Source organism: Anopheles ziemanni, chromosome 3 (assembly GCF_943734765.1).
Source record: "Anopheles ziemanni chromosome 3, idAnoZiCoDA_A2_x.2, whole genome shotgun sequence".
NCBI classification, from domain to species: Eukaryota; Metazoa; Arthropoda; class Insecta; order Diptera; family Culicidae; genus Anopheles; species Anopheles ziemanni.
In genome coordinates, this window is record NC_080706.1 from 8,918,478 (window position 1) to 8,932,138 (window position 13,661).

The window sequence follows — 13,661 nt, forward strand, 5'->3', positions numbered from 1 at the left end:
GCAAGGAAAGCACGGAAGGTAAAACAGTGGTGCAGTTCTCCTGTCCAAAAGGGGTTTTTTCTGTTGTTTGGTTGAACATCTGAAAGGTTAGAGAAAAAAAACAGAAATCTCGAATTTGTCTCAATAGAAAATAATTAAATTTGAATCACTTCAGGAAAAAAACTGATTCAGTAAATCTTGAACCACTGAGAGGTCCCTCACAATGCAGGACATGCAGCTTGTGGGAAATTGTGGGCGCAAAGATAGCGAAAATATTATCCCTGCACGTTTTCCTTCGGCACCTACCATCAAATGTGATGTTACTCTAGCTTTCTTCTTTAAAGGACAAACTCTTGAGTTGTGTAGTCTTTCGTTTCCCATCAATTGTACAAAGGCCTAGTATTAACGGTGTCCCGAATCTCACGCGAAACGGTAGAATAGTACACCATTTTCCCAATTGATTTTCCTGATTTGCAAACTCCTCAGCTTTTAAATCAAAAATTCATTATTCTCGTAAACAGAGATGGTTATGTTTTTAAGTATTAATTTACGTAATTTTAATGTTGCCCTTTGGACTGTGTTTTTTTTTTATTATTATTATTCCTACCTCGCGTACCCTTTCCCATTTCCATCCCTTTGTTAAGAATATCTAGAACAATTGTTGTTAATCTGAAACAAACAAATAATGATGATTTCCACCTCAACGAGGAAGTGTAATACAAGTAGTGTGTAATAACGATGGATATTATAAATAAATTCACTGGTAAAAAATTAACTAATAGTGCAGCAGCTACGATGGGGTATGAAATCGAACAGGGATCGTGATCGATGCTGAGTGAAGCGGTTACTCTCGATAGTAGGAATAGAAACGGTCCCCTAGAGCACGTTCACCACGTGTGCTCCATAGGGAAGGAACCGAAACAAAATTAAAATGTAAAGCAAAAGTATGTTTTGCATTTTGGAAAGCGTGAAAAAGAGGAAAAACAGGAGGAGTTAGTTTCGTTGATTTGAAAATTAGAATGAGTTTTTCCCGTTCCGAAGTCACTGGCTGCAGTAAAGCTAACAAACCAAATTAAGCGAGAAACGAATGTGAATACCAATAATAAAACGAACAAAAATGCAAAAGAATGGACAAATTAAAGGATATTTTAAGAAAATTACTCCAATGAAGTCGTTTCTTCTTCTGAGTTTGCATTTGAGAAATATAATTATTTATTTATGTATAACATTTTAAATCACGTTGAAAAATACTAGAAAAGATTAACTTTGACCACTGAAAGGATAAGTTGAACTATTGCTAGCTCATTCGTCATAGTCTCTTTCACTCACATGCTACCAACGAAACATGGAGCTGTCTCGCTTTCTCCTACGATGATGTTGTTCGGCTCAAAGTCCACTCAAGGTTGTTTGTATACCATAGTTATAACTCTTCAGGTTGGCCTCCATAAAACAAACTGGCTGTAAAATCTTGTATTATTTTGAAAATTGAACTTCGATAAATAATCCACGGTAAACATGTGTTGTGTATATAGAAGATGTAAGAACTATTTACCAAAATTGTAACATTCCATTCGTATTGATAACTTAACTTAATTCATTTGTAGAGGCTTTTTGTACGCGCTAAAATGTAACAACTGCAGATAATTTATTGAAGCGATGGAATTGTGGTACATTTTTCATGAAGTTCATTTATTCTAATTAAATGGAATTCAAATAAACACGTGTGTACCCCGGCTTGCTTATTTAAATGTTGTTGCTGTCAAATCGTTGTTCATAAGCCAACCTACAAAAGCATAACTACGAAACAACAACCTTGACTGTTGAATTGGCAACAAAATCGCCAGCTCGAGAAAGATCGCATTCATCAAGTTCATCTCCGGCTCCATCGAGGTCTCGTTTGTTTGAAGATCGTTTTTAATTAAGTTAATTGAATTCCTTTGTCGCACAATGTTTGCTCGTTGCTCCTCGTCACTCGTTCGCCCCTCGGTACAGGTAAGAATGTTTTCTATGATTTGTGAATTTTGCATAACATTGCGCTACACGATGGACGTTCCGCAACGGTGGCGAAGCTCGTGGTGATGATAACGAGAGATAACGATGCCTGTTTACCGTTCCGTCTCCGTGTGGGACTGTTTCGGTGTTAAATTGAAACATAATTATATAATTTAACTAGTGAACCTTGACACTTACCCGTGTTTCCTTCTGTTTTTCGGATGTCGATCTGTTTCGGATTGGCGGCTAGAGTTTCCGCCGGTTCCAGAGTACACTTGTGGTGGCGGAGCACAACAATGAAACCCTCAACCCGATCACGGCCAACGCGGTGACGGCCGCGAAGAAACTCGGCGGTGATGTGACGGTGCTGGTCGCCGGCACCAAGGTCGGTCCCGTGTCGGAAGCGGCCGCCAAGCTGGACGGTGTTGCTAAGGTGCTCGTCGCCGAGGGAGACGCCTACAAGGGCCTGCTGGCCGAATCACTCACCCCGCTCGTGCTGGCCACACAAAATCAGTTCAAGTTCACCCACATCGTGGCCGGTGCCACCGCCTTCGGAAAGGCTGTCCTCCCCCGGATCGCCGCCAAGCTGGATGTTTCCCCGATTTCGGAAATCGTCGAGGTAAAGTCGGCGGACACGTTCGTGCGCACGATCTACGCCGGTAACGCGATCCAGACGCTGAAATCCAAGGACCCGGTCAAGGTGATCACGGTACGAGGAACGAACTTCGAGGCGACCGGCGCTGCTGGCAGCCCGGCAGCCATCGAGAAAGCCCCGGAAGGCGACTTCGCCAGCAAGACGACGGAGTTCGTGAGCCAAGAACTGACCAAGTCCGATCGACCCTCGCTAACGGCGGCCAAAATCATCATCTCCGGTGGACGTGGCATGAAGTCGGGCGACAATTTCAAGATGCTGTACGATCTGGCAGACAAGTGGGGCGCAGCTGTAGGAGCATCCCGGGCGGCCGTCGATGCCGGGTACGTTCCGAACGATCTGCAGATCGGCCAGACGGGTAAGATCGTGGCCCCGGAGCTGTACGTCGCCGTCGGTATATCCGGTGCTATCCAGCATCTTGCCGGCATGAAGGACTCGAAAACGATCGTGGCCATCAACAAGGACCCGGAGGCACCGATTTTCCAAGTCTCCGACTACGGTCTAGTGGCCGACCTGTTCAAGGTGATCCCGGAGATTAACGAAAAGTGTTAGAACGAGACAGGAAAACAAAGGATCCCTCCGGACGAACGTTATCACACCCCGTGCCGCGAGGATATTCTGCAACCACCGGTGAATATTCCGAAAGCCAACACAAGACGATCAGTAATGTAAATGTATCGTTTTCTGTTAATTTTAGGCGCAAAAATTTAGCTACAGTATATAACATATAGGTTTCACAAAAAAGCTAGTAGTTGTTGGGTCCATTTTCCACCCGATGCGGCACCGGCCGTAGCGCCACCGTTGGGTGGTATCACGGATTTACTTCTTCGGTGCAATAATTCCTTCCAGTTGAGCCTACAAGAAGAGTTGGCAAATATTGTTTTATAGAGTCAGGGTAAAAGTATTTGTCAATAAATGTTTCCGTTTTCATAAAACAGAGTCGAACCGCGGAACCTAGTTCCATACAAACACTTACCTTCAGTTGGGCGTTTGTTTTCTTAAGGAATGCAATTTCTTCCGAATGTTTCTTCTCCTCCGATGCGCGCAACTCCGCATTCCTCCGTTCTGCCTGATCCGCCTTAATCTTCATGTCACTGATGGAATTCAACAAAGCCTCCTTTTCGTGCTCCAGTAACTGTATCTGCTCTTGGAGCTTTTCCTTTCCTTCCTGTGCCTGCAGCGCCTTTCGTATGCCGAACGACACGGAACTACAGTAGAGTGTTTCGTACGCCTCGAGCGACATTGCGATCTCGTCCCGTACGCGCAGCAGAAGAAGGCCCCGCTCGGTGCAATTTATCGTTACCTGCCGGATCAGCTCGTCGAAGCATTGCGTGTAAAGTTCTCTCCGCACCGGACAGATACCTGTTTCGCGGGCCTGAGTCTGCTGGAGACGCGTGTCCAACATTTCCTGCAGATTGATAACGTCCTGCCGGGTGGCGGGTGTACTGGAGACGGTTTGCGTCCACAGCTGGCCATCCTCTTCCCACGTTTTCGGTGGCAATATGCAGTTGAGAATTTCTTCCGTCTCGCGCGGACTATCCACGACAACGGCACCGCCCGACCCAGGACGGCCAGGTTGCTCCTTGGCGGGAGCGGTCGCCGTGTCACCCGCTGGTTCCCGCTTTTCAACGTGTTTAACTACCAGCACGGGGTTGTTGTACCGCACCAGCGTCGTTTGCAGCTCCACGTTCCGATCGCCCATCGTGTGGCCGTGTCCGATTAAACTGGTCCAGCTGATGAGTGTACTTCACGATGTAACTTATTTGCAGTTTAACACTATTCCAGTGATGGATTGTGAAGAAATCAAACAGTCAAATCAGGTTATCCATGGCAACGGAAGTGCTAAAAGGGTTGCTAGGATGTGGCGAATCAACAATTCCAACAAGTTGTATTTAGGACACACACGATTTCGTGTGGTTTGTGCATTCCTAAAAACAAATATGTGTAGCAAGGGAAAGAATTAACATGTATAAATTATATTCAACCTACCTGCAAATACTTATGCTCCACTGAAAAGGAACAAACAGTCAGAAGCCACATTTAGCATTCGTTGTTCTTTTAAAAATGTGATTAAATATGATTTGGTGCAATAATAATTGTCTTAAACTATACTGGAGTGATTTTTAAAAATTAATTTAATTTCACGTTGCAAGAACGTATTTCGTGGTTCGTTTGAAAAATATTAAATTCACTCTCCAATGCAATTGTTTGACATTACGACGCAAACATTGAGTAATGTCACTTTCAGCGAAAGGGCACTATTTACAAAACAATCCAAAAGGCATTTCGAACCGACTTAGTGAATCAGTCCGTTGGACGCAGTATTACCAGTATCATGGACGAAGATGACGATTTGTTAGCATCCCTGGAAATTCCTACCGTTCCGAAACAGGCCGCAGTATCACAAGAGAAATCTCCAACCTCCAGCACGGCCGCATCATCCAACACAACGGGAGTTCCTACGTCCTCCGAAACGCCGGTAATTATTGCAAAGGTAAACAAAAGCAACTGCATCCTGGTCAATCCGAAACAGCGCGGTAATCCTCTGCTGAAAGCCATCCAAAACATCCCATGGGAATACGACGATATCGTTCCGGACTACGTGGTCGGGGCGAGTGCCTGCGTACTGTTCCTTTCCCTGCGCTACCACAACCTCAACCCGGACTACATTCACGCCCGGTTGAAGTTGTTGGGCAAAATGTACGAGCTGCGGGTGCTGCTGGTGCAGATCGATATCCAGGAACCGCAGAACGCACTCAAACATCTGACACGCATCTGTCTGCTGGCCGACCTGACGCTGATGTTGGCCTGGAACCCGGAAGAAGCGGGACGCATTGTGGAAAAGTACAAACTGTTTGAGAATCGACCGCCGGATTGGATTATGGAGCGAGCGGAAAAATATCCCCACGAGAAGATTGTCCGCGCGCTTACCAACATAAAACCGGTCAATCAAACGGATGCAATGATATTGATTCAAAACTATGGGACGCTTGGGAAGCTCATCAACACCAGCGAAGAGAAGCTCAGCATGTGCTCCGGGTTGGGGCCGAGAAAAGTGAAAAAACTGCATAAAACATTCAATGAAAACTTTCGAAAATAAGCATACTAGCACAATTCCTTGTATAAAGTTCAATCGTCAAATATAAGGCCTATTTAATTATGTATTGTATTAAATGTCGGGTGCTTTATTTATTTCATTTCATTGTGCACGTTGTTTTAGTGGTACTAACATAATGTCCTCATCATTACGTTACGCTGATTTATTCTTATTAAAAAGTCTTCCCCTCTTGTTTTCTATCTTTTAACCATTAGTTGGGAATTAATCCTCCGTTTCTGCTACAGCGGCAGCCGGTTCCTCCGAATTCCTTTCCTCTTCTGTTCCGGTCTCCATGGCTTCCACTTCTTGATCTTTGACAGGCTTTTCCTCATCCACTGCGACCGCTTCTTCCTCTTGCTGCTCTGCTACAGTTTCCTCCTTTTCGTCCCCATCAACTGGCCTCTTCTTACCCCGACGTGGACGTTCATTAACCACCGGTTCCGGTTCTGTCAGCTCGTTGCGGATCGGAGTCGGGGCAAAGTCTTTCTTTGCGGCGGCGGCCAACTGTTGCTTTCGCTTTTCGGCTTCCAGTGCTTCCGCGTCGGACTGCTTCACCTGCTCGTCCATTTTCTCCTGCTGCTCTTGGCGTTGCTTTTCGTAGAGTTCTTTCATTTTTTCCTAATATTAAAGAAAATAATTAATAAAAGTTATAAAAAAAACCTCAAAATCCGGTCCTTCCCATGACCACCAGTGTACGTACCATTTCATCCCGTATGACGTTCACCTTGCGCATGTAGAACTGATAGACAAACTGTGCCATCTCGGTCATATCCTTGATTGTTTCCGGTTCTTCGTCCGATTTGGTAGCTTCGGCACCCGAAAGACGCCTCTCGCAAGGATACGTTTCCTTCGCGTACAGCTGCAGCTGCAGCGGTCGGTTCATCAGCAACCGGAACGCGGGTTGCAGCTCGACACAGTTCTTAAACAATGCCACCCGGCCAAAGATGTACAGCCCAAGGCGGGCACGACTCATCGCAACCACCAGACGCCGTACGTCCCGAATGTGACCGATCGTTTTCGTACGCACCAACGACAGCAGTATGTAATCGTTCTGCTGACCCTGGTACTTGTCCACCGTCGTCACCTTGTGTGGCTTGCCGAACATCGGATTGGTGGCACAACGCGACTCAATGACATCCCTTATCAGATGCTTCTGGCCATTGTATGTCGTGAGGATCGAAATCTTCTCGGCCGGGTAGCCAAGCAAGCGCATGTACATAAACACCGCCACCACGTACTCGGCCTCGGCAAGGTTCTGGTAGAAGTATGGGTTCGGTTCCGACTCGCCCACCCCATTGAAGTCCTCCACGTTGACCAGCTGGTACTCGAAGGCGAACCCGGCATTGGCCCGGCAGTACTCCGGCCACCGGTGCACGTGTGCCAGGTCACCGAGCGTACTGTAGCGCCACTTGTACAGCTCGCAGATGCTCGAACGCGCACGACCCTGCCCATCGAGATCGATCGTCGGTACGCCGAGTCGCACCAGGCGCGTAAACAACGATTGCTCCATGTTGGAGTACTTCTGGAACGCCATGTTCTTGATGACCGGCGGCAGCTGATGGTGATCGCCGATCATGATCCAACGCTTCAACCGATTGTACCCATCGAGCGGGTTCTGCAATAGCAGCGGAATGAACGTTTCAATCTCAAGGATCTGCGCCGCCTCCTCCATCAGGATGTTGTCGTACTTGAAGCCCATCGTGACCAGTTCCTTCCTCTTCAGCGCAGCGTGGGTACACGTCATGGCGATAATTTTTGCCTCCTTCACCAGCAGATACTTGCTCCGATCAAGCCCACTGCGGAGCAATTCGAATGCCCGGAACTCTTCCAGCTCGGTGAAGAGGTGGGAAATGTACCGGAAGCAGCTGTGGGCAATCTCCATATTTTCTTCGTACGTCTCACCGCCGAAAAGCGGCTGAGGGGCGTCCTTGAAGAAGCGTGTAAATGGAAACTGCTCCTCGAACCGGGCCCGAGCAGCTTCCTCTTCCGCGGTCGGACGTTCGAAATCGTTAAGAAACTTTTCCCACCGGGCGACCACGTGGTAGAGATAGAAATGACCAGCCGTTTCACAAGTGTACGCCACATCACCGGTCACGCCGAGCGATTCCTGAAGCCGCCCGACTTGCCCAAGCAAATCGATACGCTTCGAAAGGACGTAATTGACGCGCCCGTACCGGCTGTAGTCCTTTTCCGTCTCGAGTGACTCCTCGCCGTGACCAAGACGCAGCAGATGCCGTTCGTCGATGTCGAGTGCCATGATTTTCTCGAACAACTGATTAAGCGCCTGATTGGAGTGTGTCACGATGAGCGTGCGCTGCTGCGGATGGTTGTGGTACAGGTTGGAAATGATCTGCACGGCCACGTCCGTTTTACCCGTACCGGGTGGACCGACGACAAGCGTCAGCCCCGGTTGCATACCCGCACGGATCGCTTCGATCTGGGTCGGTGTGAAGCGGATAGCGTTCTTCTTAGGCTCGTTGTATTTGTATGGGCCACGGCGTGGAATGCGGTACGATTCGACACGGATACGCTTCGGTAGTTCTTTTTCCTCCTCACCCTTTTCCTCCTCATCGGAATCGTCCTCCTCCGGGACATCCTCGTAAGTCAGCCGGAATGGTGGCTTCAGTGTGCTCTCCGGCGACGATGGCTCAACTCCGACCGGTACCATCTCATACCCGGGGAAACTACCGGCCACGTGCTCATAGTCGAGGAACGTATCGTTGAAATCAAGCACCCGCGCTTGGTCAGACATACGGCTATAGTGGGCCGCACCGGGGTCGCCGTACCCGAGCAGGATATCGTGCAACCAGGGCGGCACGACACACTCCGTGTTCATAAGATGGCGGATCGTCTCCAGTACCGCCTTGAAATTATTCTCCTTCGGCTTGCGCCGCATGATGATGTTAAAACCCTCATACACGTCCTCTCCACCGTCGTCGCCTTCCTGCCGCAACGTCGCATCCATATCCACCCGGTACTGATTCGAATCGAGCCACACGCGGAACGTACGCTGCTCACCGGACAGCTGCGGTCGCTGCTCAAGCCCATCCTCAATCACACGCCCGTTCGCGTCCAACATGCCCTCGATTTCGCAGCCCCGTACGTGCACCAGGCCGACCTGTGGCACGAAGTGCTCCCGATAGTCGTACTTGGTGCCGATGGGGCGCGTGGGGCGCACGGTTATCAGGAAGCAGACGTCGTGCTTGCGAAGGTTTTCCCACTCCTCCTGCACCTCCTTGCGCACGTTCAGCGTTACGCTGACGTCCGCCCGGACACGCGATGGCTTTTTCTCGCCGATGTGCGGCTTCGAAACCTCCACCACGGCAAACGATTGGATTGGTAGTGCCATGCGGGCCCATCCTCCGAACACCGCGTCCCCATCTTCCGACTGCCAGGGAAGCATACGGCTTACGGCGTCCTCGATATCCTGGCGAATCTCATCTGTGGAAACGGGGAACGGAAGGATCGTCAAGATTATTATTTCAATTCCATCGCGTCTTGTAGGAGATATTTCAACAGTCTGCCATTGCCTTTGGTGAAGTAATGTAACGGCCGAGATCTAGTGTATTAACACAAGAATACATTGCATTTAAATATTGCCCGAATGCTCTATAGCAACTGCTCTTTTTGAAAACGCTATAACTTTGTCATCTTTGATGATTTTATGCGACCATATTTTTTTCTTTACACCGAGTTAGCAGAGTGATGGAGAGATGCATCAAAAAATCCCAAAAACGCCGAAATATAGTCAACAAATATACTAAAAAGATACCATTTATGGTTCAGAAAAACCTTTAAAAAATGACGAAGTTATAGCGTGTTGAAAAAGGGCGGTCAAAACGAGTATTCAGGTCTGGCCATGTTGATTCTCAGTTTTTCTTCAATGGAGTTTTGAATTTTAAAGTAAAGCATTTATGATTTTTTGCCGAAATGATTGCTATTTGTATTCTAGTGTTACGAGGTTCTAATTATCAAGTACGAGGATCTAATTATCTTAAACAGTTTAATGTATGTACAGAAACACAAAGTTCTTGTTTCATCTAACAATTTCATGTAATTCGCTTCATATCCTTTTAGCAAAACCCATTATCGTCGAAGATCAATTTCCCTCAATCTGACCGAAACCATCCGGAATGGTGGAGAAATTTTTACCGGAAAAAACAATAAACAACGAGAAACAAACTTCTCGGGCCCATACTTACACGTCGATTCGAGCCGAAAAAGATTGAAATTCCGCAGCAGATAGTCGTGCAGCGTGAGGAACTGCAGGTTCAACTTCGGCAGCGCCAGGCACCCTTCGCCCGAGTAAAACTCCGTCGGGACGACGTTCTCGTTCCAGATGATGTCCTCGGTCGGATAGAGCGGCATCTCGTTCAGGGACTCCAGCTGCGACACGCGCCGCTCGTGCCGCGAAATGAGCAGCTCCCGAAGGAATTTCTCGTCCACCCGGTGCCATTCGAACGGTGGCTGCAGCTCGTCCGGCACCAGGTTGAGGTAGCAGGCGATCTCGCGCAGGCTGCCGCAGTCCAGGGCACCGAAGTGCTTCTCGAGCGAGGCACGCGTGTCGACGTTGGCCACGTTCGAGAGCGCAAACTGGCGCAGGTTGGGGAACTTGGCGAACGCCGCCTTCTGGAGCGACTTGATCTTGGCGTAGTGGAGCTGCGTCATGTCGTGATCGGTGAGCGGATCACCGGTTTCATCGTTTATCTCGAAGCGTGCGTAAAACTTGAGCATGTCCAAAAGCTAAGGAAAACAATAAAGAAAAATTATGTTATCATTTAAATGTTTACGTTACGAAAACTAATTGTCAATCCCTTTTGTCAGTTAAAAATGTCCAAAAATTGATTCTCAAAATACGCACCAATGACTGGCCATAAGATTTTACAACCGATGAGCCGATGTTTAAACTTTTTTTAAATTAAATTTCGAAATAATCAAATGGATTTAAAAAAAAGTATGAGTTAAGCGCACATGTCGGTTATATTCGATGGTGATTTAATTTCACCATCTGACTGTTTGCCGCACGAGTAAAACGCCTTTTTTGCATATTTCGAACCTTGCTATCAAATCTTAGCTAAACTCTATTCTTGGCTCTGCCCAACGCTGCTTACTGATAAGAGACAAAAAGTTTCGTTTTTTACTTTCTTCACTTGTCAGTAATTTTTATTGACCGCCATCTTCATTTAATGGATTGCCGCCGTCAGCGAACACAATCATTATCAGGTCCAAAAACCAAAACATCAATTGAAGAGATCTCGGTTAGGGGAAAAAAATGAAAAACATACCCACGTCAAAGAGACTATCAACAAAGTAGGCATGCCAAATGGGGCGTACATTGCGTTGTGTGAAAAATGTGATTTATTTTCTTTCGATTACCAAGATGACGCAGGAACGACATGTTCCACACTATGGACACCGAAGCTGTGCAGCTCTTGTTTGAAAACAATAATATTCTATGTCACCCTGGATTCTAGTTGGCGCCTGGCCGGTTTCGTAAACAAGTGGGATGTTCTTCCTGTGGTTATTTTTGTAAACTATTCTTAGAACGGGCTTGATTTAAGGCAACGATTAAGGTGTTTACAAAGATGCGTTGGAAAAAAAAAATCTCATGTTCTGTATTTTTCTCAACGCCCAATTCCAGACCGAAACACTTCAAACCATTCGGATGGAGATAAATAATTTAAATTATTACGCTTTGCAATCCTTCTTTCAAACGGTGCAACCATTTGTTCGCCATGTGTCCGAATTGTTATCTGCCAGACAGGGAAGTCGTAACGTCTATTTCAAAAACTCCATTGATCATCGGGCGCAGCGCATTTTGCCTTCTACGCCGAAAAACACAAAGCGGAACAAAACTGGAGCGTTAAAACCAAAACGCTTGAAATGCCACTCGGGCGATAAATATTGATTGTGGATTTTTTAAGCAGCGAAGTGGATCATTCCGCTCCGATGCTGGGTGCAACTGAAGTGTACACAAAAGTTTTTTCTTTCCTCCTGGCAGCTCAAGTTCCCGACCCGATTAATTGCGCCACGCCAAGGAAAACCTCCATCCGCGCACTCCAGAGAGTTCATCCGGTCGCCGAAGTGTTCAATAAACATCGTCGACGTCGTTCAAGTCGCGCGGAATAAATTGTTTGATGGATCTAGTGGATTCCGGTGCGGTTGTTTGAATGGTTGGCCGCTTCCAGGAAATCGTTATCGACGATCGTCGGAAACGCGCAATGCTAAATAAAATGTGTCAAGCGGCCCGGGGGAAATGGGATTTAAACTTCAATCCTATGCAAAGCGGATCATCAGTGTTCCTCTCCACCTCCCGATTCTTGACTACAATGTCCAAAGCTTTGCCTTCTCGAGTTCTTCCTATAGGATGGTACCATTATTCTAGTGTTTAGGTTTTTGCTCGCTATCCTCTCTTCTTGAGTTCTGTTTGTATGAAGCAACGAAATCCCATTAATGGAGGGAAAGATGAAGAGCATCCTGACTCGCACACCAACGGAATCTGGAACTCGGAAGTCGGAACATCCACATCCGCTTCCAATGGTTTGGTAAAGTTGCTTTCTGGCCATGACATACAATGCCACAACCAACCAAGAAAGGTCCAAACTGGGAGTCAAAGTGAAAACGGCTCGGTCGGGAATGTCGGGATACGCGTCGTCCTTGGAAATGAATGTAGGCAGCGACAAAGAGCGACCACTTTTCCCTTGTTCTGTCTGGTCGGTCAAAAAGCCACGAAAGCCACCGTCGTTTCGACGATGGCAGAAGACACCGAGATGAGACTTTCGCGGTTCATCCCGGTTGACCTATAACCCATCGCCGGATGTCGGGTGGACGGATTTTGCTCCCCCCGCCCGTTGGGAAGCTTTATCCTTTGAAGATGCACTAAAGGCGCGCCCCCAAAAAAAAATCACGAATAGCGTTTTGCACAACCTGATTTCGGGAAGGAATGCAATAACAAACGGACCGGAATGACGCAAACGCGTTTTTATCGAATTTATATTGTTCGCCCGCTTATTTTATTCGCCCGCTCCTGTTTTTATGCTTGTGGCACTTCAATTTTCTTCGCGGAAATACCCCGGATGAAAGGGAAACATTTGAAAATTGCAATGCGCATTATGCAGACAAAAACCCCGGCCATTTCTGTTTTATGGCCTCAATAAAAAAGTATTGCACTCAATACTCAATGTAACATGTGACTCGGGAGAAAAAGTATAAAGAAAGACACATCAGCTATGTGCGTCGAATGATAAACGTTCGAAATATGTTCCCGGCCCGGTAAAAGGGCAAAAAATTACCGGAGTTAAGCGCCCACCCCCTCCCTATCCCTCCACCCCCTCACCCTGTCCATCCCAAAGGATCGTCCTAGAAGGTAGAATATAAATCAACAGATAGTCATCAATCACCACCGGTGACAGAAGAAAAGTACATCCCACTGGGCCGTGGGCACAAAAAAGGGTCCATAAAACTGTTTTTCTTTTATTCTTAAAAAATGTTTTATGTACTAAGGCATTTTTCCGCCAGTTCACATCCAGTTCAGTTTCAACCATAAGCCAGGATTATCGTGCGGGGAAAGTAAAATGATAACTGAGATTAAGTCGGAAAATTATACAATTTTTTTCAATGAAATTAATGGCACATAAAAAACATGAAATAACATTAATTTATTGATGATAATAAATGGTATACTATAACTAATATTGATATAAAAGGTATACTATAACTAATTAGTTGGCCAAAGTACTACTAACCAAAGTAAAAAAAATCCGTAATACAACTCTGCGTTATTTGCCAAAAGCCGTTTTTTTAGGTTGCTTTTGAACATAAACAAACCGCCGCTAAGTGCTGCTTTGGTGAAAAACAATAAATACAACATTTGAATCTCTGTTGACTCTCGCGACCACACAATGCCGGGGGTCGGCATAATTATTCATGGCGTACAAAGTA

General features: G+C 46.7%; 4 protein-coding genes across 6 annotated transcripts in view; 2 read left to right on the top strand and 2 right to left on the bottom strand.

Annotated features, from left to right (window-relative positions):
- The first annotated feature begins 1,817 nt into the window (after positions 1–1,817).
- LOC131284543 (electron transfer flavoprotein subunit alpha, mitochondrial) lies at positions 1,818–3,562 on the top strand. Of its 3 annotated transcripts, none has more exons than XM_058313402.1 (2): positions 1,818–1,979; positions 2,224–3,562. In XM_058313402.1, the coding sequence occupies exons 1-2, from the start codon at positions 1,927–1,929 to the stop codon at positions 3,173–3,175; spliced, it is 1,005 nt and encodes a 334-aa protein (XP_058169385.1). In that variant the 5' UTR covers positions 1,818–1,926; the 3' UTR covers positions 3,176–3,562. The 3 variants fall into 3 exon arrangements, with proteins under 3 accessions (XP_058169385.1, XP_058169386.1, XP_058169387.1); XM_058313403.1 differs by having other exon boundaries at positions 1,818–1,971; positions 2,222–3,562; XM_058313404.1 differs by having other exon boundaries at positions 1,818–1,965; positions 2,222–3,562.
- Positions 3,443–4,325, bottom strand: LOC131284545 (putative inner dynein arm light chain, axonemal). The gene is made up of 2 exons (XM_058313406.1): positions 3,600–4,325; positions 3,443–3,478 (listed from the first exon to the last, which is right to left on the bottom strand). The coding sequence occupies exons 1-2, from the start codon at positions 4,323–4,325 to the stop codon at positions 3,443–3,445; spliced, it is 762 nt and encodes a 253-aa protein (XP_058169389.1).
- Positions 4,326–4,909: 584 nt separating this feature from the next.
- LOC131287644 (DNA excision repair protein ERCC-1) lies at positions 4,910–5,745 on the top strand. The gene has a single exon (XM_058316711.1). The coding sequence runs from the start codon at positions 4,959–4,961 to the stop codon at positions 5,721–5,723; it is 765 nt and encodes a 254-aa protein (XP_058172694.1). The 5' UTR covers positions 4,910–4,958; the 3' UTR covers positions 5,724–5,745.
- Positions 5,746–5,913: 168 nt separating this feature from the next.
- The window catches only part of LOC131288626 (RNA helicase aquarius), a 39,883-nt gene continuing 32,135 nt past the window's right edge, over positions 5,914–13,661 (bottom strand). The window contains exons 3-5 of the mRNA XM_058317776.1: positions 9,923–10,463; positions 6,421–9,161; positions 5,914–6,338 (exon numbers count right to left, since the gene is read on the bottom strand). Of these exons, the coding sequence (XP_058173759.1) occupies positions 5,943–6,338; positions 6,421–9,161; positions 9,923–10,463 (3,678 nt within the window). The 3' untranslated portion in view covers positions 5,914–5,942. The remainder of the gene's footprint in view (positions 6,339–6,420; positions 9,162–9,922; positions 10,464–13,661) is intronic.

Bases quoted from the DNA above. Each gene is read 5' to 3' on its own strand.
- LOC131284545 (XM_058313406.1), bottom strand. From the start codon at position 4,325: ATGGGCGATCGGAACGTGGAGCTGCAAACGACGCTGGTGCGGTACAAC. The intron at 3,479-3,599 runs GTAAGTGTTTGT...CTCTTCTTGTAG, and splicing joins AAACAAACGCCCAACTGAAG to GCTCAACTGGAAGGAATTAT.
- LOC131284543 (XM_058313402.1), top strand. From the start codon at position 1,927: ATGTTTGCTCGTTGCTCCTCGTCACTCGTTCGCCCCTCGGTACAGGTA. The intron at 1,980-2,223 runs GTTTTCTATGAT...TGGCGGCTAGAG, and splicing joins CCCTCGGTACAGGTAAGAAT to TTTCCGCCGGTTCCAGAGTA.
- LOC131287644 (XM_058316711.1), top strand. From the start codon at position 4,959: ATGGACGAAGATGACGATTTGTTAGCATCCCTGGAAATTCCTACCGTT.